This window comes from Jaculus jaculus, chromosome 19, assembly GCF_020740685.1.
Source record: "Jaculus jaculus isolate mJacJac1 chromosome 19, mJacJac1.mat.Y.cur, whole genome shotgun sequence".
Classification (NCBI taxonomy): Eukaryota; Metazoa; Chordata; class Mammalia; order Rodentia; family Dipodidae; genus Jaculus; species Jaculus jaculus.
The window spans coordinates 19599276-19626729 of NC_059120.1; the positions used below are offsets into that span (position 1 = coordinate 19599276).

General features: G+C 38.6%; 1 protein-coding gene across 8 annotated transcripts in view; it reads right to left on the reverse strand.

The window, feature by feature from the left end:
• Znf644 (zinc finger protein 644) overlaps positions 1 to 27454 on the reverse strand; it is a 108631-nt gene that overhangs the window by 13300 nt on the left and 67877 nt on the right. For 5 of the 8 annotated variants that reach the window (XM_045138084.1, XM_045138083.1, XM_045138085.1 and 2 more), the window contains 3 exons: positions 8347 to 11375; positions 7571 to 8176; positions 5558 to 5680 (listed from right to left, as the gene is read on the reverse strand). The exons of 2 other annotated variants lie outside the window; for them this stretch is intronic. In XM_045138084.1, the coding sequence (XP_044994019.1) occupies positions 5558 to 5680; positions 7571 to 8176; positions 8347 to 11375 (3758 nt within the window). The remainder of the gene's footprint in view (positions 1 to 5557; positions 5681 to 7570; positions 8177 to 8346; positions 11376 to 27454) is intronic. One more of the 8 variants, XM_045138087.1, reaches the window with a different exon arrangement.

Here is a 27454-nt window from a genome sequence, read left to right on the forward strand (position 1 = left end):
CACAAGGGGGCACATGCACCTGGAGTTCGTTTGCAGAGGCTGGAAGCCCTGGCGCGCCCATTCTCTCTCTCTCTCTTTCTCCCCACCCCCCCATCTGTAGCTTTCAAATAAATAAACAACAAAATTTTTAAAAAAAGAAAAAAAAAGTGTGTACCATCACCCATGGTTTGCATTAATTTTAATGAGCAAAAAAGAGTAGATTGTGCTCAATTCAGTTGAGTGAATGAGTAAAAAGGAATATACACATGTGTAAACATGAATACAAGGCCAAGATGTAAAGTGAGGTTCCAGCTTAAAACGGATGACGCCACTCTTATTCCTTCTTTTTTTTTTTTAATTTTTTTTTTTTAATTTCTTTATTTGAGAGCGACAGACACAGAGAGAGAGACAGATAGAGGGAGAGAGAGAGAATGGGCGCGCCAGGGCTTCCAGCCTCTGCAAACGAACTCCAGATGCGTGCGCCCCCTTGTGCATCTGGCTAACGTGGGACCTGGGGAACCGAGCCTCGAACTGGGGTCCTTAGGCTTCACAGGCAAGCGCTTAACCGCTAAGCCATCTCTCCAGCCCTTATTCCTTCTTTTCAAGAGACACAGAAAAGCACTGTGTGAACACACATTCAGCCTCCAGATACCTTCTGCCGCATTCTACTCTGTTGTGAATTAATTCTTTCCTCACTTGTTCAAATTCACCTACTTTGATCTCAAAATATCCTTTTGTTTTTGATTATACTTTAAGTTGGCAGAATAAACTTTACCTTACATGATATTATTTTGAATCACTTAAGTCTTTATAATAATTTTTGTTGGGCTAGAGAGATGGCTTAATAATTAAGGTGCTTGCCTGCGAAGCCTCAGGAGCCACGTTCAACTCTCCAGATGCCACGTTAGCCAGATGCACAAAGGTGAGGCAAGGGCAAGGTTGCATATGCCCACTAGGTGGCACAAGTGTCTGGAATTCAGTATTAGTAGCTGAGGCCCTGGTACACCAATTCTCTCTTTTTCTCCACCTCTTTCTGTCTCTCAAAACAAAAAAAAAAAAGAATTGTTTTTGTTTTTTGGTGCCTAGGGCTTCACATATGCTCCATCACTGATCTGCATTCTCTACCTTTTCAATAATTTTAATGTTCCAGAAATATTAATAATGAGCATTACCATACAATTTGCCAACTAATCCATGACACGTGAGACCCAAAGAGGTGCTATTACTGAGCTTGGCGTACGTTATTAACAATTAGATAATGTCATTATTATTATTGACAGTATAAACATATATCATTTAATTAAAATGTTTAAGCACAAAAAAGCAAACAGTGAAAATAAAAATGTCTAAAAGCTTTTGATATGAACTACATGATAAGATTTCTCCAAATTTTAATGAAACTGTCATTTTATAAGACTATATAAGGAATTAATGAATAAAAAAATGAGAACATATAAAACATTAATCTAAAGAGATGAAAGTCTCAAATAAAAAACTATCCAATAGTATGCTTTATATTAATTGGAATTAATTCTTGAATTTTTAAGACTGTTTTGAATTTAAGATATATAGTAAACTCTTTGAGATGTCTTTACACAAAGATCCTTTTTAAAAAATGAAAATAGCTTTACAAATTAACTGAAAATAGGAAAAATGATAAGCAATTTATCCAATCAAAGATATACTAGATGAAATTACACAAAATCTGTGGAAATTATTTTTTGGTAATTCAGCTGCCTAAAATATGGCTGTTTCTTTGATATTTTCTACTTTCTTCCTCATTTTTACTAGTATTAGGGAAGATAAATTCTAATTTATATTCTTGTGACAAAGTAATTAGTTTTGATGACACACCGCTATGCATCTTAAGCATCTTCAACTCATTAAAAAACAAAAGGGCTGAAAAGATGGCTTAGTGGTTAAAGCATTGGCCTGCAAAGCCAAAGGACACAGGTTTGATTCCCCAGGACCTGTGTAAATCAGATGCACAAGGGGCACATGTGCTTGGAATTTGTTTGCAGTGGCTAGAGGGGCCTGGAGTGTCCATTCTCTCTGTCTTTGATTACAGATAAGTAAAATTTTAAAAAGTAAAAGAATAAAATCCTACTTAGAACTCCCAAATCCTAGTCTTAGATTCTTTCTACTTTGTTTTCATTTTCCCTCTCTCTCTGACTCTCTGCCACAGGAAGGATCCTTCAGGGGCAGCCTTTGTAAGCTATGCAAAGCCTACATATAGAAAATATTTTATCTGTGGATAGGTAAGTACACTATGTCTATACAAATTTATCTTATAGGTAAATTCCATATAATTCTCAGAGGTCAGTAACCCCCCCCCCAAAAAAAAAAAGAAGACTGAGAACTATCACATTATTACTATTTGGTTCATCAGCAAATGGGTATTTTGAGGAGTTAGAGGAATAACCTTTCCTGTCTTTTCAAGGCCAGTTGGAGAGACCCAAATTAGAAGGAATATTTCTGTTCCCCTAAAAGGCCACAGAAGAGTCCAGGAGCTAGTGGCTTCTAGAAGACTTCCAAGTTTATTCTGTCTGATAGTCAAGCAAGCCTTTATCCTTCAATCAGGCTTATTCAAAAGGAAACCACAAAGACTGTTTCAACTAGAAGCAACACATTATAGGCGTTCTATAGAGATAGCCTTCCTATTTCCCTTTACAATGTTCCAATTCTATGACTGCATTAAGGTATGTGACTGTATTTTTTTAGTAATCAAAAAATGCATCTACAGCCAGGTGTGGTAGCACACACCTTTCATCCCAGCAATCCAGAGGATGATGACTGAGTGTGAGGCCAACCTTAGACTCCATAGTGAATTCCAGGTCAGCCTGGGCTAGAGTGAGGTCTTACTTTAAAAAAAAAAAAAAAAACATAAATATAACTGAAAAAAGGTGCTTTTTACTCATAGGAATTGATGAATTCCTTGTAATAACCTTGGGTAAACCTTGGGGTTATCAGTTGAGACCGCTGCTTTATATTTACATTGGGGGAAAACAGAAGAAATACAAACAGGACTCTTCATCAAAGAAACAAAAATATAAATAAAGCTAAATTATAACTTCTTAGTTGTCATAAATAACCAGGAAAGACATGTTCTGTGTAGCTTTACTGACCAAGATGACTAAAAATCAGAACAAAATATTTCATATTATTTCATAGTTTCTAGTCAGGCGTGGTGGCGCACACCTTTAATCCCAGCACTCGGGAGGCAGAGGTAGGAGGATCACTGCGAGTTCAAGGCCACCTTGAGACTACATAGTAAATTCCAGGTCAGCCTGGACTAGAGTGAAACCCTACCTTGAAAAGCCAAACAAACAAACAAAAAATATTTCATAGTTTCTAAAGAAAGGAAGCACATAAACTTTGTTTTCATTGTGGAAACTACCACCTTAGACTTTCCTCAGGCTTTCATTTCCCTTGTTATGGTTAGGACTGCCAAGGACATGCATTGCTTTCTAGGCATGTCCAACATTTTGGTTAGTATTTAATTGCAATAGTCTCTTTTCTACAATAGCCTAGACTATGTCCCCACTCACCCTATTTTTCTGTCTAGAAAAAGGGTAAATTGTAAGATACATACATGCATACACATATATAAAATAATATATCTAATAATAAAGATACATATATATGTATGTATAATGAAGGGTAATGTCACTGTCAATTACTTAAGCAACTGACCATATGGTTTGATGGATTGTTGGAGGAGGTAAAAGCACTTTTTAGAAATGGCTGAGTCTGAAGTGGAGAGACCATCCTCCCTGCATATTTGAACCATCTGCCAAACAGCCACAGTGCAACATCTTCACAAGCTGGTAAAGTCTTCAACCAGGCCCAACCATTTCATGGCTCCTACTCTTTCTAACATGGCTATTATTTTCTTTGTTCTTCACCAGAATGCTGCTCACTTTTTGTTTTTTGAGGTAGGGTTTCACTCTAGCCCAGGCTGACCTGGAATTCACTCTGAGTGGCTTTGAACTCACGGCATTCCTCCTACCTCTGCCTCCTGCAGGATTAAAAGTATGCACCACCATGCCTGTCTGCTTCTCACTTTATAACTAACTTCATTTTTTGACTACCAAATGATGCCATTCTAAACTAGTAAGAGATCTAAGAAAAGGATCTCCTATATACAATATAGTAAAAAGAAAAAAAAAATCTAAGAAAAGACAGTGCGATTTGAATTTCAAATTTTTTATTAAGTATCTAAGTTCAGACATATTATGGAAGTTCTGCAAGTACGACTCATAAAATGGAAAGCATCATAGCACCTACAACTCATATGGCTGTTTCATAAATATCATATATGGAAATTGCACAGCCTAAGTGTCTAACATATGGAAAATATTCAATAAAGATGATGGTGGTGGTAACAGAACTTTCTATTGTCATCAATGCCTCCCACTGTTAATGCCTACACCTTGCTTCCAAGCCTGACCAATGCACGGTGTATGAGAATTACAACCCCACAGAAGGAGCTTTGACCCAGTCAAGTCAAACACACTCTCCTCTCCTCTCCTTTTAGTATAAATGGTCCATAGTCACCTTGGTCACTGAAAGCAAGTCAAAGAATAAAGCAAAGAAGCAGAAGTAAGACAGTGGTATGAATACAAGTGTTTCTTTGACAGCAAGAACAGTGGAAGAAAGTTAAGAACATGAGGAAGCGGCTGGGAAAACAACAACCAGAGAAAGCAAAGGTAGTGATCTTAAAGCAGAGCAAGAGAACTAAAAAGACGGGAAGGAGAATTTTAGGCAAAAATGGATTTAAGCAGATCTGTCTAGAAAAAGGGTAAACTGTAAGATTTGAGAGAAATGGGAGTTGCTAAAGCAAGTGGCTGGAAAGAGTACAAAGGAAAGAGCAAGTGTCTGGCAAAGTAAGCAGCAGGCCGCGTCTGGTAAACTAGCGCCTCTCAAGCAAGCAGCATGAGGAGGTATCTGCAAGGCTGGGCTAGCCAACCAGAAATAACACAGAAATATGCAGCTAACTTTTATGTGTACAGCGAGACTTATTTGTTCTAGATATAGTTTAGGGGCAAGGAAAGAAAAATCTATGTAGCTACCAAAATGGGCCATTATTAAGGCTTGGCCTTCAAAGACTTGATCTATAACTTAATGAAAACTTACAGGGTTTGTTTAGTGTTTTAATCAATTCTATATATTTAAAATTTCACTGTAATTTCCTTTTCTAATATTTTTTTTCCAGATAGCATTACTACCATGTTTTTCATGTTCTTTTCTTTTTTAGCCAAAAGGTATCTTTACTAGAATCTAATAAAAATTAATTTAAAAATCAAAAATAGTATAATTCAAAAATCAATGGAATTAATGTAAACTCAAAAGTTCTACAAATTAAGTGAGTATGAGCCAAGTGGGGGGAAAATTACTTGCTTGAAATGCTATCTAATAGTTTACAAGTTGCTGAAATGGGTTAGGTATTCAGACTCAACTACTGCTTAGCGAATGAAGCTATAAATATCATCTGAATTAGCACCAGTCTGGTGAGGGAAAAAAAAAAAAAAAGAGTACTGTATCAAGCAGACTTGCTGTGGTATCTGTTCAAACCTACCTGTACCAGTCAAAAGTCCAGCACTCTTCTGCCGTGCACAAGCGCGTAAGTGGTTGGACAGGCTAACAGCACTTGTAAACGCCGCATTGCAACGCACACATGTCCTAAGCTTCACGGGCATACCTATCATTCAAAAGAAAACTATCATCCAGTTCTCGCTTCAAAAAGTGAACATTTCTTAGCTTAACGTGTGTAGAAAAGTACCACAATAAAGATGGCTTAGAAAACGTTCACTGAGTTAGCTTAACTTAAATGAAGGAAGGGGAGTTAGGTAACTGTTAGGAGTTGGAATTAGTGCTGAGAGCCAGCCATGCTCTTGGAGAGGTGGAGGAGGAGTGACTCGGACCTCTAAGCTCCTCTGGGTTTAACAGCTACTAACACTTCTTGCAGATTTCTGTGTTACGCAGATCATTTCTTAAACCTACCAAACTCAGTCTAGTGATTTGAATCGCACAGTTCTGTTGAGAAGTTTCAAAGCTTACAACATTACCAATAAAAAGAATTTAAAAGTCTAGCTAACAAAGTGGTAATTAAAGTGTTTTGCCCACAAAACCGTAAAAGGCTCGATACTAAATTGGGCTTCTGATGAAGGCTGGGAGAAAAGGTGGTAAGGCACACCACTGAGCAGCTGTTAGACACACCGTTTTTATTTAGGACACTTATGTTCATTACTCTGAATGCGCAATCAATAATGAAAGTTAATGATTTGAAGTTCTTTGCTAAAACCTTTGTGCTAAATAAATGATCAGCAAGCTAACATCTCAGTCATCGCAGGAAAGCAAACATGATGAAACAGTGGGAAAGCCCTAACCCTCACACCAGCATTACCCCGCAGGGTGCCCAGGGCTTTCTTCCAAACCACTGGACAGCCACAGTCTGCCTTCCCGCTCCTCCACACTAATACTACAGGTTTATCACACACTCAAACCCCTTCACTGCATTCCATCCTTCTAGAAAATGCTGAAAGCTACGAACTTTGGCAGATCCTCTTAGCATCCTACTAACCCGACGCCTTTATTAGATCAATCATTTTTCAGACCACTTAGAATATAAGATCATCTTTCCTAAATCAAAATTGCAATAGAAGTATTTGGTATGTTCCAATGCCTAATAAAAATAAGCAGATCAGCAATACAGTCATTTTAGTTCTTTACAAACCCCCTAGCCAATTCCTATTACCTCAGACACACTTAACATAGGGCTCCATAATGAGACCATGTATGTCATCCTCCAGCATTCCTAAGCCCCCAAAGAATCATACGAAGAACTAAAAAACCTAGTCTGGAAGTATAAACTAGACCAAGGAATACCAAATAAAGTTTGGCCACTTTACCTGTTACATCATTTCCTAAAACATACAAAATATTCCTTAAAAACTGAAAAAACTTTTGATGTGCTAACACTCAGCCAAATCACCTGTTCCAGTAGAACACAACTACCAGATCCAAAAGTGCAGACAAGGATTTTCTATGCTCACAACAGTTCACCAAAATCAAACCATTCCACAATTCAGTGATGACTCAGATAGGGAGACGCTTTGAGTTAACTGCAACATAAAACAAGCACCGATCCTTTCAAGGTAGAGGAGCTGTTCTGGTTTGTTTTGCCTAGCCTGTGGGAAAACTAACAGCTGAAGCTCGAAAACATCACCTTGGAGCACTGGCAAAAATAAGAAGTGTGCAGTCTTACTAGGCTTCTAAACATCCTCATCCCATGCAGAACTCCCTTCAACAAGTTGATTTTTGAATTCAGTTTTTTATTTGGTGTGGGTGTATGTGATTTTCTCTTGCTTTTGTTCTCCCCTTACATTCAGACCACGACATGAGGCACAAAGACTCAGTGCTGATGGTCATCAATTGATGAGTTACATAGAAATAACAATAGAATAACCAATCTGTTCTGCAAAAGAAGTAGCTTTAATAAGATTCTGAGAAAGCACACTGCACAAATATTCCGTTTTAGAACACAGAAATGAACTGTTTCACCTGACATGAGTCATCAATGTCCTCTTACCTGAGTGCATAGTCAAGTCCATTTTTTGTGGTTGATAAATAAGTGGACTGTCTTCACTTAATGGAAGAACACATTTCTGAACAAATCTCTTTCTTGCTGTCTGATTATGGATCTTGTGAGAAGAGACAGCAGAGCCCTTTTCCTCGCCCATCCTCTTATTTTTAAGCAGTTCTATCAGAGTAAGAGACTGGTTCTTTCTTCCACTGGACAGTTCAGGCTTTGTCTCATCATATTCATTTAGGAAGTTCACCCCATCTTCCTCTGACGCAGACCCAGGCAGGGTTTCCGTTTTTAGGCCATTACGGTACGTTTCAAGAGGTATAACACTTTGAGATAGGAAGTCGTCACTCGATGAGAGTTTCTGAGCTACAAAGGGTCTGGGGATAATACGACGACTGTTCAGTGCCTTTAAGATTTTTTCGTACTTTTCCTCATTCTGCATCATCTCATTCAGAACACAGATGGGAGACTTGTGGGCATCCCACTTTGTTTTCCCAAGTCTTTTCAGGTGGCCTCTGACATGATTCGATAACCCAATTTTTGTATCAAACCAACCACCACAGAGCTGACAAGTATGTTCAGAAGTAGTTTCAGATTTCTCAATGGCTACAAAAAATTAAGAGTAATATCAGATTCATTTTTACAAGTCACCACAAGTGAGTTAACTCTGAAATATGAAGTTATGACTCTAACGAAGACCAAATTCAAACAAAACTTTTAATTCCTTTGAGTCTGAACAGCTGTTTAGCCTAACCTATTTCCACATAAGAACTTACCTTTTCTAACTCGCTTCACAGGGGTCCCTGGGCCAGTTCTTTTGAAATGTTGCATTTTGTCACTTGTGGCTATTTGTTCTGGTGACACAACATGACGGGCTTCGTAGCTTAACCCTGCACGATGAAGATGTCCTCGGACATGATTTGACAGCCCGACACCTGTTTCAAATGTTGCCGGGCAATAAGGACAGGACTTCTTCTCAAGAGACAGATCAGCCCAGTGGAACACAGAGTCGTGCTTGGACAACGACGAGTCTGTGTTCTCTAGTTGCTCAGCATCGTGTATCTCGTGCAAGAAGTTGTTAGTGCCAGCATCTTCGTAATACTCAAAGTAAAAGCCATCATTTTGATCATAACTAAGAGAAGCATTTTCTCCCGGATCTTGGCTTTCCACCTTCCTTTTAAATAGCGGAAATAAGTCAACATGCTCTTGGTTAAGACTGCTGTAGGCTTCCTCCTCTATGGCCTGTGTAGTGTAGTCACCCAGCTCAACATTGTCCCAGGAACTATCATCTTCTGTTTCATAACTATCTTTTTTTTCAGAATTAAGTTTCTGCAAAACAACAACGGTCATTTTATGCAAAAAATCAGGATAGCTATCCAAGTCTTCTCCTTCAACAGAACTTTCCTTCTTAGATCCCTTAACTACTCTTTTGACAGCTACACGCCTGTGGTCTTTGAAGTTTTCTGGCCTTTTGGTGTCCGGGTTATGAGGGTCTGAAATGAAAGTATCATGAGCATTACTTGATGATGAAAACAGCTGTAAAGAGTTCAATGAATTAACTTCCTTTTTGAAGTGCAGAGGATAGGAGTTACCCGATTTTTTGATCCCCCTGTAGTTTTCATCTTTGTGTCTGTAAAGATAGTTGCTATTTGCCTTGGCATTAGATTTTTCTTTTGCTGCTTGATGGAAATACTTTGGTTTTTGGTCCGTGCTGCCTTTAACTGGAACAGTCTCATGAGGAGAGGTGCTTTGATTGCACATATTTACACCTGACTGGGCGATACTTTTCCGAGCTTTTTGTATTCTCTGTGGCCGCTTGTGGACTTTGGATAGATTGCTTGGTTGTGAGCTTGATCCAAATGTTCGCTTGACGTCTTGTTTTAAAGCAGAGTTCTTTGGAAATGTGGATGACTGCTGTTTAGCCAATGGCTTAGTACTATCACTATCTATAGGTTCCTTGAGGGTGTCACTTTTTCTCTTATCAAGTCTAAGAGGACTACCAAATGAATCAACACAAGATGAGGAATGCAAGTATTCCATGTGCTTCTTTAGAACACTTCTAGTAGAAGTGGTAAAAGGACACATTTTACATGGGTATGTAGCTGGTTTTTTGGATGATCCTATAACAGAGTCTTTCATTACAGTCTTTTTTTGTGTTTTTCTCTGGGTTACCTCAGAATTGGCCACGGGACATTTCACGGCTGCTCCATGGGCAATGCCTCGATGGCATTCCAATTCGTTTTCAGTCACTGCCATGAAGTTACACTCCTCACAGCAATAGTACCTTTTATCTTTTTCATGAGTTTTAGCATGCTGCACAAATGTTTTAGGGCAATTGGTACCAAACACACACTGAGGGCATTGTAACCGTGCACTTCGTCCTTCATCTTGCAATTCTTTCAATTCACGAATTTCCTCCATCAACTTCTGTCTTCTTTCTTGGTGAATAATCATATGTTTTAGAAGTGAATTGCGATCTCGAAATGTCCGCCCACATTCTCTACAAGCATATGGCCTTGGGACATTAAGATGGCGAAAGTGACTGTTTCCATCTAAATGATACATCATATGCCTATGGAGGTGCTTTTTCTCTCTAAAATTCACATTGCACTTGGTACAGGGGTAGAATGACGGCTCTTCAGGACTGAAAGTAACAGGTGACTCAGAATCACTCTCTTCACATTTCTTTTTTAAGGTATTTGAAATGAAAGTGCTAGGAGGAACAGGTGAGCCATCTTCTCTACATTTATCTGGGTTATAGACCAGATGCTGAAAAGCATCCCCAGATTCCAGATCTTCCTCGGCTGACTCAGGCTTTACTTTCGATAATGCGTATTTCTGTGAGTCTACTGCTTGTACCTCTTCACTCTGCTCCAGAAAGTTGGCTTGCAGCATTTTTGCTTTACTGGGCACATGATTAGAATCACTATAACAATCCTCTGTATAACGAGTTATTTTGCTTACATCCATTTTTCGCTTTCTCCTTTTTTCTATACCTACTTTAGAATGAACTGGAGGTTTATCCACTGTTTCTTCATTAGTCATAAGAAACTGAATAAACTCTTTTTGGGGATCCCAGTTTCTATCACTTTCTGACCTAAATTCATCTGTACCTGAGGAAATTCCTGCTAATGTATTGACACGATCATTTTTTACCAATATATCATCACTCTTCTCACCCACCTCCACTTTATTTCTTAAAGTGCTCTCTGACTTGCCACTACTCACTACTGAATTCTGGACATCGCAACCAACTGAAACAGAGGTAGGTAGTTTTTTAATGGAATGGGTCGGATTCTTAGTATGTGCTACATCTGTTAACAAAAATAAAACTTGGTGTTGACTTGATTTTTGTGATGCAGACAGCTGAAGATCAGCTGCCGCTTTCAGAGTTGAACATGATTCCGTGGTTGGCTGATCCACAGGCTTCCCAGTGGTTAGTGAAACACTGCCTTTATTCATACTGGAAGTCTTAGTTACGGAGGAGTGCGAAACTGGTCCATTAGCAATAGTTCCTTTAGGCAAGGTGAAGTTTTCACTAGAAACAGTAGGAGCACCAAGTATACACAGAGCAGACTGGCCTCCACTTAAGGCTTTTTCAGATTTGTTTTCTGACAATTCTTCCGACTGGATCAAAGCACTGTTTTTCTGAAATGACGCTGGACAATCTTTTGGTTTATGAGCTCCACCGTCTTTCTCCGAGATAAAGTTGCTATCATCTAGGAGTTCTTCATTAGCACCAGTGATATCGGTGTTTATCTTCAGATGATCCATATTCTTGGCAAGACCATTTAACACATTTAGTCTAGAAAATGGAAAACAAAAATTTAGGTTTGCATGAAAAAAATACTATCAGAATGTATGGAGAGTTAAAAGTATACATTTATGTTAGCTCAATTTTCTCTCTTTATACTGAGAACCTAATAATTTTCCAGAAATGAAGAAGCATTAAAATATTGAAGCATTTTAAAAATACCAAAAGGGGGGCTGGTGGGACAGCTTAGCAGTTAAGGCATTTTCCTGCAAAGCCAAAGGATCCAGGTTTGATTCCCTAGGACCCACATTAGCTAGATGCTCAAGGGGGCACATGTGTCTAGAGTTCATTTGCAGTGGCTAGAGGCCCTGAAACACCCATTTTTCTCTCTCTCTCCCTTCTTTCTGTCAAATAAATAAAAATAAAGTTAAAAGAATACCACAAAGGTCAAAATTGCTATGAAACAATTAAATATTGCATATATAAAAAATGTCTACAGCTGGGTGTGGTAGCACACGCCTTTAATCCCAGCACTTGGGAGGCAGGTAGAAGGATTGCTGTGAGTTTCAGGCCACCCTGAGACTACATAGTGAATGCCAGGTCAGCCTGGGCTAGAGACCCTACCTCACAAAAATAAAAATAAAAATAAAAATAAAGTCATTTGGCTTGAATATAGACTTATTAGGGACACTCTATTTGAGTAATTTGAGTTACCTAATGTTCAGAGAAGGAAAGTTTTGTCACCTAAAATACAAGTTCATTGCTAAAAGGAAGGTGACAAAATATTATAGTGTAAAGAACTTTATTTAAATCAATATATTTATTTGCAGTTAACATGGACTGTTCACTCATGTATAAAATAATTTCTAAAATGTTTAAAGCTGCTTTGCCAGTATTATCCTACGTTTTTACTAACAATAAAGCTTTTTCATTTTTACAGGGTTTGAAAAATTTCCTACTCAATGTATCCTTAGTTCTAATGTATTTATTTATCTGTTTTGTTTTGAATTTGGGAAATTGTGGGTTGATGGGGCCAGGGAGATTTCTTTCTTTCTTTTTCTTTTGTTTGTTTTTTGAAGTAGGGTCTCACTCTAGCCCAGGCTACCTGGAATTCACTATGTACTCTCAGGGTGGTCTCAAACTCACAGTGAACTTCCTACCTCTGCCACTCCAGTGCTGGGGTTAAAGGGCTCCACCTTTTTTTAAGTTTTATGTTAAAATTTCCTACTGTCGAATCCCAACATTCTCTTAAAGCAATTATACCCTTTATGACCTGACAGTATAGTTCAGTAAACTAAGCCTTTTTATAAAATGAGGTATCATAAATATAATGCAGACACCAAAATGTGTGTGTGTGTGTGTGTGTGTGTGTAGGTCAGGGGACAATTTCACGGTATGTGCCCTCCACCTTTTTTTGCTACTGCAAGCAAACATCATACTAACTGGCTCTCTAGCTTTGGCTTCTCCCGCTTTGCTGCCCACTGTCACAGGCACAATGAAATAACACAGGTGCATGTACCATTTTGCATCCAGCTTAATGTGTTTGTTGAGGAATTGAACCCAGGCTGGCAGGCTTTGCTAGCGAGTACCTTTAACCACTAAGCCATCTCCCTAGTCCTCAAAGCATTTTTGATAATTTATTGAACTACTATAAGACAAAAGAGTAATTTAAAAGAAAAAGAAACTTGTCAACATTGAGTGATGTTAATACTATGGTTTTAATTATTTCTCTACTATGAAGAGTTCCCTTGCACACTGTTATCTTATACTGGGAAAATGGCCACATTATACTGGAATTGCCTGTCTTCTTGGAAAAAAGTAAGCTTCTTAAGTATAAGAACTACAACCTAGTCACAATACTTCTAAGAATGGAGGACAGAACGTGGCAAAGGCACTAGGCAGTATGCGTTGAATAAATGACTAAATGTTGAATGAATAAAAATATAAGTACACCATCACTGTAAAAAAAAAGTAGCTTTCCTCCTATGAAACTCCATTCTAGTATAACTTTCATTGTGGTTTGGTCTTCTTGGCTCAGCAACTGCAGCAATGCCTTAAAAAACAACCAACTCCAGGTGGATAAAAGCCTAAATTATATTGAGTTTTCTCTTGCACTTACAAGTAAGTATAATTCATTCATGCTTCACACATGTGCTGAGCACTTTTTATGTGCCCAAAAGGCTCTAGCAGGAGATACATGTAAGGAGATAGACTGAATTTCTGCCCCTCACATAAAAACAAAGATAACAGACTGTTAAAATTCAACATTCAGACAGTAAGACTTTTAAAATAGCTTTCAATATTTCTGTTATCTTTTATGCATTGTAAAATATCAAATCTGGTTTAAGAATGAAAGAATTATTTCTAGTAACATTTTTGTTATTTCACATACATATTATTCTTTCAATAAAATGCTTAATACAATGAAGATTACAAACAAATATTATAAATATTTTTCTTTGGCATCATTTATACCAACAATCATTATTCCACCCATCACACATTCTTAGAGTTCTGCTTTGGAGACTGGCAAACTTCCATGGTAATAAAAATAGACTTCCAATAAGATCATATTCAATGATATCACCCCAAAATGGTGCTAATGCAGCACTCAGCAGGAATCTCTGCATCACAAACACAGAAGTTAAAAATGGGCAGCACATAAACATGTGTTAAAAGAAGTGTACAAATGTCAGTGAAAAGAGTGTTTTGATGCTGCCCATTCCTGGTATTTCTCACTGAACTAGGTATAAAAAGTAAAAATGACTTAATCTTAACAATTTAATAAATTTGAAATGTTAGTTTTTAAAAAAACCAGTCTGAAAAACACTTTCTGTTCCTACTTATTATAATCACAGAGGTAGACAAATATATGCTCAGTCAATTTGAAAGCCTGTATTAATGCTTTTCTCAACAGGAAGCAACATTGCTAACGAAGTGGTAAATTCAGTGTTAATGAGAGGCTTCACTGTTACCCCCTCAGAGGTAAAACCTTCCGTGTTCGATGTTCCACCCATCTGTTCTGGTGTTAGAGGTTGAGCGATGGAACAGACGCTTCCCATTTAAAGCAACTCCATCAGTACTCCCTGAACAGCAGGGTGACAAACTATGAGACCATCATGTCAAGTTGGAGACTACATTCTCATCACCACAGTGGCTTTATAAGAGCTTTTCCTAAGTTCACATTCTGCACATACACACCATTTACTCAAAAACAGAGAAAAAATACATGATCAAATGTGCCTTAGCTGCTCACAAATGTAAACTTCTCTCTCCTCAAAAGAAATTACTTTCTTAGGTAAATGGCAAGACTTTCTCAGCACATTAATACTGACAAGCCACCACAGTGAGAAATATACTGTAAGAAATGCCTAAAAACTTCTCCTGCTTAATTTCCCGAGTAAATCTAGCAATTAAATGCTCCAAACTTCCCTGCATTCAGATGCACAGTTGCTGTAGACATGATAAGAAAAAGTAGGTCATTAGACTGTTCATTCAATAAATGGATCCTGAATTTTGACATTCATTTCCCAGCATTTAGGAGGATTATGCATCCAAGTAAGAAAACACTTGACCTACAAACTAATTTTACACTGTTTCTAACAGTTTTTCAACTATCTTTATATGGCCAAATATATAAAGTAGAACCATCAGTAGCCATTTAGGCTATTTAGGAACATACTTGAAGACAAGAAATTCATCAAATTTTACAAAGGGAAGCTAATAAATTTAAAGTAAACTATGTTATATTGTTTAAGTTTCCCTGGATTTAAACTCAATGAATTCAGTGTATCAATTAGGATCTTTTAAGACAATGGTTAGATATCACTACTAAAATCGTTCTCCACATCATCATATAATTATAAAATTTGTCTCTTAACTGAATTCAAAGATGTTCTTTAAAAAATTCATACACTTTTTTAAAAACTGCAAATGGGGATTTTAAATCTACATAAAATATATTTCAGTTTCTAGAAAAGCATAATGAGTTCTACAGCCTCTAGTCATATACTGTGAGCATAAAAAAAGTACAAAGGTCAGATCTGTCTTCAAGATGACAGATCATCACTTATACGCCTCAAGCTAGTCTTATTGTCTCAGAAATCTCAAACATCAGTATTTTCACAAACTATCAGCACTTGCTATAACACCCTTACTATACTACATCTTGAGGTTACTACAGAAGAAATGAGGTGATAATTGCATATTAACATAATTATTCTGTAATCCCTCTGAGCAAGCTTCCGAGGTCACTCAGTAATTCAGATTAGATATAACCTTCCTGTCATCAAATCTATGCTGTCCACTTTCTGTTCATGAATAATTCCTTGATACAAAATTAGTTTAATCTCATTCTTTTATGTACATTATTAATTGTATTTATTGCCAAGTAGGTTAACATTTTGTGGGAACTTATTACATAATGCCAACCTTTGTTCCATAGTATATTTTCCCACAAAATACATTATAATTTGCCCTCATTCTAAGTTCGTTCATTAGTAACTATATTACATAGCCATAAATAAATTATAATGTTGCTCACTAGCTGAGTTATGCTTAGTATGTATCAGGATTTCACAAACTATATTCATTTAAATTATTCTTCAGTTAGTAATATATGTGACTGGGTCAAGATGAGAAAACCATTCAAAGCTGTCATTCTAATTACAAAACAAATCTTAATTAACTACCTTTAAATTACTACAGTATTTAAGCCAATAAGCACTATATACAATATATATACCTGATTTCATCCAGTACACAATCTGCCAGAGGCCAGAGTATGTTATATAGTCACACCATCCAGGTAGTAGCCTATCATGGGTATCACAGTGAAAGGAAATACTACCTGGAAAACACACACATGCGCGCACGGGCACACAAACACACTTCACAGTTAACAATCCACAAATGAGCAGAATATATAGTCAATGTGTTCAAATCATAAAGCTGTAGATTTCATTCAAAACTAAGAAAAACTAGAAATAGAAACCCACTGAAATTGAAAGCCAGTTACCTTTACACAACAGCCAACTGCTGTTCAGTCGTAAACTACGGTCAAAAGCCCTGCCCAAGGGAGCACAGGGGCGCATGTCAGCTGATTGCTGCCGTCCTTTCTAACATCCTGCAGGTGTTTCCGCACTATTCTAATAACCAGCGCTGCTCAAGATGAGATAAAAATGAGATTGCTGGACATTAAGCATAATCTCTAATATCACATTGCCAGAAACAATTCTTTACTTAACTTGTAGTATGTTACACATGGACTTGAGAAATAAAAATACAGCATTAAATGAATAACACATTGAGGCCATAGAGCTGTCAGTATTGTGAAAACTTGAGAATCCTACTGGCAAATGCAGGTAACTCCAAGTAACAGGATGGGGTAGGGTGGGATGGGGGCAGATCTGCTAAAAAGGTGCAACTTTAACAACTTGGCAAAATTTCCTAGCAGTAAGAATCATCAGTAGTAAAAAGACAAATGGATGTTCATTATTCCCAGTGAATAACTTTGCAAATGCAAGAACAGCAAGGCAATAAAGACAGAGGTGACTAGAGGAAAATAATCAGATTCAGCAGTAATGACTGTTTACTCTGTTATGCTTTCATATAGGTAAGTGATGGCTTTGGTAGAGTAAATGGTATATGCACATTCAACAAGAACAATCCATACTTAAAATCTGGTAATTTTTTCTATGTTTTTTTAAATTTTTTTTGTTACTTTTATTTATTTGAGAGCAACAGACAGAGAAAGAGACAGATAAAGCGAGCGAGAGAGAGAATGGGGGCGCCAGGGCCTCCAACCACTGCAAATGAACTCCAGATGTGTGTGACCACTTGTGTATCTGGCTAATGTGGGTCCTGGGGAATCGAGCCTTGAACCAGAGTCCTCAGGCTTCACAGGCAAATGCTTAACTGCTAAGCCATTTCTCCAGCCCTCTTCTATGTTTTTAAACTCAACAAATGTATGATCAGATTTCTGCAATTAACACAGGTCGGTTCACTGTTTATAACTATCCAAACCATTAAAACCTTGAAAAAAGGCACTAATCTGGCTAGAACTGACTAATCCCACATTCCATGGGTAATGTGTCAACAGCATCTTCCACCAACAAAGAGAAGAAACTGTCATCAATTGCCAGTGTTCTTTGCTTCTTTTGGTATTCTTCAGACAAAGGTATGCTTGCTGCCTGCGTTCAGTTTTGTGATATTTTATAGATACCATGCCTCATAAGTACAAAAGAAGTGGGTGTTAAAAGTTTAGGAAGACAAGCTGGAGGGATGGCTTAGCAGTTAAGGGGTTTGCCTGCAAAACCAAAGGACCCAGGTTCAATTCCCCAGGACTCACATAAGCCAGATGCAAAAAGGGCTGCATGCATCTGGAGTTTGTTTGCAGTGGCTGGAGCCCTGGTGTGCCCATTCTCTCTCTGTCTTTTCCTTTCTTTCTGTCAAATAAATAAGTAAAAACAAAACTATTTAGGAAAAAAAAAAGCTTAGGAAGACAGCTGGGAACTGGTGGTGCATGCCTTTAATCCCAGCACTGAGAGGCAGAGGTAGGAGAGAATCACTGTGAATTTGAAGTCACCCTGAGACTACTTAGTGAATTCCAGGTCAGCATGGGCTATAACAAGACCCTACCTCAAAAGACAACAAAAAGGAAGACAAAGAACATGTTAATAAAGACAAAGGAAGCTTGGCTTGGTGGCTCACGACTTTAATCCCAGCACTTGGGAGGCAGAGGTAGGAGGATTGCCGTGAGTTTGAGGCCACCCTGAGACTCCATAGTGAATTCCAGGTCGGCCTAGGCTAGAGTGAGACCCTACCTCGAAAAACAAAAAACAAACAAAAAAAAAAAAACCTGTTTTAAAAACTTGAATATTGAGCTGGAGAGATGGCTTAGTGGTTAAGCTCTTGCATGTAAAGCCTAAGGACCCTGGTTCGAGGCTCAATTCCCCAGGACCCAAGTTAGCCAGATGCACCAGGGGGTGCACACATCTGGAGTTTGTTTGCAGTGGCTGGATGCCCTGACATACCCATTCTCTCTCTCTCTGTCTCTTTCTCTCTGTCTGTCACTCTCAAATAAATAAACAAACAAACAAACAAAAAGAACTTGAATGTTAAGTATATTATTCTAATGAATGCTTCTAATGAAATTTGTCCCCATCATGAAGAGTTCCCACAGGGACAAGGAACCCTGGAGTAACTACAAAGACACCATGGCTCTGAAGACACTTTGCAAGAGTTAAAGGAATGATTTGCGCCCTCACACACTGTCAGTGTAGAAAAAACTGTTTCATTTTTTGGAAAAGCTAATCAATAGATCACTTATTGGCAAGAAGATTATGCCTAGCATGATGTCTAGAACCCATATAGCAAATATATGTTGATTTTCTTAGCAATCTAACAATCTATCAAACTTTCAAATTCAAAATTTCAGAATTTCAGAAATGTTCACTGTTTCAATTTTTGCCCAATAGTATCAATCTATTTGCTTAATCACACAATTATATTTAGACAATACAAAGCTTTTTTATTTAATGTTCATTCTTGAGCAATAAAATCTATAGAATGGTTTTGTTACAATTTATTGAAATAAGGTATGGATTATAAAAAGCAACTCTGTAATCCTATGATAATCTGTAATGAATACTCAAAACCTTCAACTGTATTAAATATATTCAAATCCCACTATGTAAACTCACATTTACATACTAACCTAGTAATGTGCCATTCTCTTTGAGAATCAGAAAAGGCAAGCTTTATGTTTCATAAAATGTTTTTAATCAAACATCAATGTTTAATGTAATAATTTACTTACAGGCTGGAGAGATGGCTTAGCGGTTAAGCGCTTGCCTGTGAAGCCTAAGGACCCCGGTTCGAGGCTCAATTCCCCAGGTCCCACATTATCCAGATGCACAAGGGGGCGCACGCATCTGGAGTTCGTTTGCAGAGGCTGGAAGCCCTGGCGTGCCCATTCTCTCTCTCCCTCTATCTGTCTTTCTCTCTATGTCTGTCACTCTCAAATAAATAAATAAAAAATGAACAAAAAAAAATTTACTTACCTTTTTATCATTTTTTAAAATATTTTATTATTTATTTATTTGACAGAGAGAGAGAGAGAGAGAGAGAGAGAGAGAGAGAATGGGCACGCTAGGGTCTCCAGCCACTGCAAACAAACACCAAATGTGTGCACCCCTTTGTGCATCTTGGCTAATGTGGGTCCTGTGGAATTGAACCTGAGTCCTTTGGCTTTGCAGGCAAATGCCTTAACCACTAAGCCATCCCTCCAGCCCCTTTTTATCATTTTTTGAAATCAATGAAATTTTTAAAAATCCAACTATCTTCTAAGAAAAATATTCCAAGGTAAACACTGCACTAGAATTATCTCAATTTAGGATGGTAAAATTAAAGTGCAAGAAACCTGCTTTCCTCAAAATAAAGTATAGCAGCATGCTTCTATGGCTTGTCTTTTTTTTTTTTTTGGTTTTCGAGGTAGGGTCTCACTTTAGCTCAGGCTGACCTGGAATTCACTCTGTAGTCTCAAGGTGGCCTCCAACTCACAGCAATCCTCCTACCTCTACCTCCCTGATTTCTGGGATTAAAGGCCATCATGCCTGGCTCTGTCTCCTATCTTAAGAGGAAGAAGGAATCTATGTTTTTTTCTTAAATAGCAAGTCACAAGCCACTGTTAATTTGCTAGTCAGTGTTCACTTTCTGCATGTTCAGTTTTAGAGCTCCTTTCCAACATGAGGAGTTATTTGTCTATTATAAATCCCAGTTGCTACAAAATTTCATGAAAATGTTTAAGATAAGCTGAGCATGGTAGCTCACATCTAAACTCCCAGCTGAGGCAGGTAAATTGCCATAAGCTCAAGGACAACCTGATCTAAAGAGTAAGTCTGGGCTGAACAGTATGGCCTTGTCTTAAAACAAATCATAGAAAACTACATAATATTTAGAAAACACAAGTACTTATTAATAACTAAACATACAGCTCTATTCAAACAATGATGATTTAAAGTAATTTCCTTCAGATCGACCTACAGGCACTAGGGAGCTGGCTCACTTGCCACACCAGCATGATGGCCTGTGAAAGCCTGACTTTGATTTGATAAAACCCATAGAATCAGGTAAGCATGGCCTCACATGCCCATAACTCCATTCCTGTGGGAAGTGGAGACTAGAAACTTGATGGGGCATACTGGTTAGCCATTCGATCTAAAAAAATGGCTGCCTGAGGTTCAATGAGAGACTCCACCTCAATAAAAATCCCAGATGAGGGACTGGAGACGTGGCTTAGCACTTAAAGGAACTTGCCTGCAAAGCCTAAGGACCAGGTTCAATTCCAGGACCCATGTAAGCCAGATGCACAAGGTAGCACATGCATCTGGATTTCGGTTGCAGTAGCTAGAGGCCCTGGTGTGCCCATTCTCTCTGTCTCCCTCTCTTTCTCAAATAAATAAAGAAAATATTTTTTTAAAACTACAGGTGAGGTCAGGCGTGGTAGCACACACCTTTTATCCCAGCACTCGGGAGGCAGAGGTAGTAGGATTACTGTGTGCTCGAGGCCACCCTGAGACAACTACATAGTAAATTCCAGGTCAGCCTGAGCTAGGGTGAATCCCTACCTCGAAAACTAAAAAAAGGAAAAAAAAAAAAAAAGCAAACCTCAGATGAGTGATAAAAGCACCCTCTGTAGTCTTCTGGCTTCTGCAGGCATGTGCACACAGAGCACACATGTCTCACAAACATTCCATCACAAAGAAAAATAAGTAAGTTTTTAAAAAGAGTTGCCAGGCGGGAGATGGCCTAGTGGTTAAACGCTTGCCTATGAAGCCTAAGAACCCCAGTTCGAGGCTCGATTCCCCAGGACCCACGTTAGCCAGATGCACAAGGGGGCGCACGCGTCTAGAGTTTGTTAGCAGTGGCTGGAGGCCCTGGCATGCCTACTTTCCTCTCTTTCTCTCTGCCTCTTTCTCTCTCTGTCACTCTCAAATAAATAAATAAAAATAAACAAAAATTAAAAAAAAGAATTGCCTACATGAAGGGTAAATCAAGGCATGGTCAAGAGTGGCAATTCTAGTGGCAATTCATAAAAAGTTAATACATATTTTCCAATTTACATAAGCTATGTGATATAATTTGGAAACAGTGATTCACACATGTATAAAAACTATTTTCCAGGAAAATTTAAATTATTTTGAACACTGACAAGCTAATCAGGTCATTACCAGTTTTGTTTGTTTTAAGGCAGTCTTGTCTAAATAGAGAAGCACATAAAGCACACAGACATAAACATTTCTATCAACAAAAAGAATTCTTTAGGTACCAGAAAGAAATATGGAGCATACTTTCTACTCCAGGGAAGCAGAAACTCCTCTACAATACTCAACCTGCTGGGGAGATGTCATCACCTGTCTTACCCAGCATTGGACCGGGACCCTACAAGCCCCATAGCTGGCCAGCCAGGCCACATGTACCAACTAATGCAATGGTGGCATGTCTGCTATGGGGGAAACCTACTGCTCTCTGATTGGCTTGAGGCCCACTCCAAAGGAGGGAATTCAAGGCTGGTACTGAAAACATAATAAAAGCTTACGGCTTGGGAGCTCTGTGTATGGGGGGGGCGCTATGACTGTTACCTGGAAAAATGGGTATGTTGTACCCACCAAACTGTCCTCTAAACACTAAACACTTATCTTTCCTATAGATTAATGCTAATCTCACTTCTAGTTACAGAAGCTTCTCTTTTCAGATGGTGGTGACCACTGGGGTAACTCAAAACTCACCAAAGTGTTGACAAGAAGTGACAGTGGAATGTTCTGCACTGAGAAATCTCTAACACATCCTCCAAGGTTCAGGGACCATTGTGGAAGAGGTGACAGAAATAATGGAAGAGTCAAAGGAAGGGGAAGAGTGCTTACAATGCTGTCACTAAGATACAAAGTGGCCTTGATACTCGATACCTCACTATTCACACAAGCAGAGATTCAATAAAGGGGACAAATGGGGAGGGTAAAAAGCAGATTATGATTATGGTATGTTGTGTATATATATGGACGTTGACAATAGAAAGTTAAAATAGGGCTGGAGGGATGGCATAGTGGTTAAGATGTTTGCCTGCAAAGCCAAAGGACCCAGGTTTGATTCCCCAGGACCCATGTAAGCCAGATGCACAAGGTGGCGCATGCTTCTAGAGTTCGTCTGCAGCAACTGGAGGCCCTGGCATGCTCATTTTCTCTCTCTTTCTGTCAGATAGTTAGAGAGACAGACAGACAGAGAGAGATGGTTAAAAATATATGGTCACACAAAGCCTCAACAGACGAGAGGAGACTGAATTTTATAGTGCAGTGCCAAAAGAACAGCTCTTTAGAGAAGACTCTGGAGGCAAATTCAGGGCTGAGTTTGAAAACTGACTCTACAACTCCTAATTGGAAGTGAAGTTACTGCATTTTCCATTAACTTTAGTTGTTTCAAACAGTAAAGAGGAATGAAACCTATTTACGAAACTGTGAGGATTAAGTAAGAAAATGTACATAGGACATGGACCACAGAGGGTGACAGGTTTTTTTATTAAATGTTATTTCTCCTTAGCCCTTGATCCATTTGCTTGTTCCCCTTACAAAATTGCACTGCATTTGTGCACTGTTCCTAGCACAAAATCTTTTGGAGAAGATTAACCTTGCTCCTTAGAAATATGCTGAAATGACACCCCTACATGAAAAAGGCTGGTGACCTTTGCCACTGGCAGGGTGTACAATAACCAGGGCAGGTGGGCAGCAACACGCTGTGCAGGCAGGAGGGCCTTGGCAAATAAAGTTCAGGAAGCAATCAAGTAAAAGGATCTTTGTGTTCCATGGGAAAAACACATAAAGCAGCCACTCAAGTTTTAACACATTTTTAAAACATTTATTTATTTAACAGAGAGAGACTGAGACAGAGAGAGAGAAAGAGAAAGAATGGGCACACCGGAGCCTCCAGCCACTGCAACTGAACTCCACATGCATGTGCCACCTTGTGCATCTGGCTTACATGCTGTGATAGTTAAGGTGTTGTCAACTTGATCTGTTGAGTAATCCATAGGTTGCTTCTAGGAAGGCTCAACTAAAGGAAGAAGTCTTTCCCCCAGGGTGAGCCCTTCCCCCACAGTGGGTGGCCCCGCTCAGAGGGGGACTTGATATAAGGAAGCTCTGGGTAAAAAGAGTTTCTTCCTCCCTCCCTTCCACCTGGCTGCCGGAGCTGCTCGCTACCTTCCAGCGTGGACTGAAAGCTGCAAGACCAGCATCAACTAAAGACCCGCATGGATCGAAACCCAGCAGCTCCTCAGGAAGCCTCCAGGCTTTCTGGCACCATCTGCAGTGCCAGGTTGGGACTACTGAGGCTCTGGACATGAGGACTGAGCAGCTACCAGGTTCAGTGATTCTTGAGCCTGCAACTGCTATTAGACTACTGTAAGCTTATCCAATAAATCCCCTTTTAAAATAATTCATTTTAGCAGTTCTGTTCCTATGAAGAACCCTGACTAATGCAAACTGGGGAATTGAACCTGGGTTTGCAGGCAAGTGTCTTAACGGCTAAGCTATCTCTCCAGCCCAAGATTTAACAATTTGTAAGCATAAGAAATTCAAAATCCCTTTCCCATAAAGTCTCAACGAAATGAAAGTGGCTGCATTAGAAATGAAAGAGATAAAGGGAAGCTAAAAAGACCATTTACCTACTTGGGTCCAAGAAGGAAAGCAGAAAGAGAATAGGACAGAAGCATTCTTCAGGAAATAATGACTGAGAATTTTCTAAAGCTGACAAAAGCCACTGCTTCTGAGAGCCCCAGAAACTGTTAAGATGGATAAACAAGGAGAAAAACTATAGATAAATATAGACATAGAGGTATGTCACTAAGGAACTGATAAGTTAAAAAAAAATTGAAGCTGTCAGAATTTCTTTTAAACAACCAAAGAGTAACAAATACTTATGAAGACAATTCCAGGTGTCATTAAATGAGTGACTGACTCTAATTTTAAGTTTATCCAAGTGTCAGTCTTTCTCAGTTCAGACTTAACAAGATAGCCAATTCTAAGATTAACAAACGAAAACACAACATAACAAAACTTAGAAGATGTGGCAAAAGCAGTATGCAGAAGAAAATTTATAGCTCTAAAATTATATATAAAAAAGACCTCAAATAAACAATTTAACATTATGCCATAAGGAATTACATAAACAGCAGACCAAACCTAAAGCCAAAAGACAGTGTTAAGTAAATGCAAAAAAAGTTTGTCAAAAACTACAAAAATCGGGCTGGAGATGGCTTAGCGGTTAAGTGCTTGCCTGTGAAGCCTAAGGACCCCGGTTCGAGGCTCGATTCCCCAGGACCCACGTTAGCCAGATGCACAAGGGGGCGCACGCGTCTGGAGTTCGTTTGCAGTGGCTGGAGGCCCTGGCGCACCCATTCTCTCTGTTTCTCTGCCTCTTCCTCTCTCTGCCTGTCGCTTTCAAATAAATAAATAAAAATAAATTATATTTAAAAAAAAAAAACTACAAAAATCAACTCAAAATGGAACTTTAAATGTGCTCAGCATGGTAGTATACATCTTTAGTCCCAGAACTTGGGAGGCAGAGGTAGGACCACTGTGACTTCAAGGCCACCCTGGGCTAGAGTGAAACCCTACCTCAAAAAACAAAAACAAAAAGCAAACACACAGCAACAACAACAAAAATTAAATGTGAAGTCTGAAACTATCAAATAGGAAAGCTACTACAGCAAACTGAAATGGACATTGGCTTTTTGGATAAGACCCTAAAAACACAAGAAACAAAAGGAAAGGTAGACAGATTATATCAAACAAAAAAAAAAAATCTGTCATACAATAAAGAAAGCAATTAACAGAAAAAGCTAACTAGATAATCATAAAGGAGATGTGCAAACTATATACCTCATGGGCTATAAACCAGTCTACAAACTCAGTGACAAAAAAACACAAGTGGGTGAGGGGAAGGAATTATCTTGGTTTATTTTCTATGTTTATAGACGTTGTCAATAAAAACATTTAAAAATTTTAAAAACTTATAAGATGGGGCAATTATTAAAAAAATGGAAAGGCACAAATATAAATATTTCTCAGAAGAGAAATGTAAACGGTCAAGGATGTATGAAAAATCTTCAACATCACTAACTATTAGGAAAATTCAAATCACAACCCTAATTAGACACCAATCTCTCCAGTAAGATATTTGTATTTTAAAAAGAAAAGAAAAGATGACATATGTTGGTAAAAATTTGGAGAAAAGAGTACCGCTGAACACTTTTGGTGAAAACTAGTATAGCCATTATGGAATTTAGTGGAGATTCCTCAAAAAATTAAAATGAAAACTACCATATGATCCAGGAATCCCACTACTAGGAACAGATCCAAAGGAAATGCAATCAGCATGCCGCAGAGACATCTGAATTCCCAGGTTTATTACAACCCTATTCAAGACAGTTGTGAAATGGAGGCAACCCACATGTCTATCCACTGATGAGTGCAGTATGGAAAATCAAATAGTATTCAGTCACAAAACGAGTAAGAGCCTGTCACCTGCAACATGAGTGGAATGAGAATCACTATGTTGAGGGAAATAAGGAAGCACAGGGAGACAAGCACCACAGGATCTCACTCATGAACAAAAGAAGTTTTAGGCTGGGAAGATAGCTCAGCAGATAAGATACTTGCCTGCAAAGACTAATAACCTGGGTTCAAATCCCCAGTACCCATGTAAAGCCAGATGCACAAAGAGGCGCAAGCATCTAGAGTTCATTTGCAATGGTGGAGGTCCTGGTATGCCCATATTCATTCTCTCCCCCCTCCCTGTATCTCTTTGCTTGCAAACAAATAAATAAAAATAGTAAAATTATTTTTTAAAAAGAGGTTGGGAATAGTATGAAATTTTCTATAAGGTGGGGAGAAAAGAGAGGAAAGAAGGCTGGGAAAATGCTGCTCAATAGGAGTATCAAGTTATAGTTCAACAGCATTAAGAAGTTCTGGTACAAGAGGCACCCAAGAGCTCACCACTGAAGTAGACTTAAAACACACCCACCACATCACAGGGAATTTTGCAGAAGAGGACCTACAGGCATTGCCCCCCACCCCCGCCCCAATAACTGACTGCTGCTCTCACAATGCATATCCACAACCCCATGGAGAATGCCAGAAACCCCACTGAGGAGAGCACCCAGTGGAATGAGGACAGGAAGAGGGAAAAGCTGGTACCAACACAGATGTATCCATAAAAATTATATCCTTAATAATAATAAAAGAAATTCCAGTAAGCTATTGCACAGCAGGGTGATTACAGAGAACAGTAATGTACATACTTCATTCTTTCTTTCCAAGGTAGGGTCTCCCTCTAGCCCAGGCTGACCTGGAATTCACTCTGCAGTCCCAGGGTGGCCTCAATCTCACAGTGATCCTCCTACCTCTGCCTCCTGAGTGCTGGGATCAAAGGTGTGTGCCACCACCCCCAGCCTAATGTACATATTTCAGAAAGCTAGAAGAAAGGAAGGCTTCTACCATAAATGATTTTTTTGAGGAGACATGTTTAGTTTAACTGATTTCAATATTATAAACTGTGTACTTGTATTAAGACATTACATGGTACCCCCATTATATATACAATGCTTATGTTTTTATTAAATCCATTTAAAATTCCTTTATTAAAAGGTAGAATCGGGGCTGGAGAGATAGCTTACCAGTTAAGGCACTTGCCTGCAAAGCCAAATGCACAAGGTGGCACATGTGACTGGAGTTTCTCTGCAGTGGCTAGAGGTCCAGGTACGCCCATTTCTATCTGCCTTTCTCTCTCTCTTCTTTTCTCTCTCATAAGTAAATAAAATATTTAGAAAAAAAAAGAAAAACAATTTTTTAAACAGGTAGAATCAATGAATTTAAATTTTGGTTCACTGAAGACATCAACAAAACTGACAAGGATAGAAAAAAAAATTGTAAGACAATACTACAAACAACTGGATACCAACAATTTAGATAATCCAGAGGAAATCAAAGAATTCCTAGAAACACATATACTACTAACTCAAGAAGACACAGAAAATCTAAACAGACTTAACAAATAGAGATTAAGCAGTACTAAAAAAA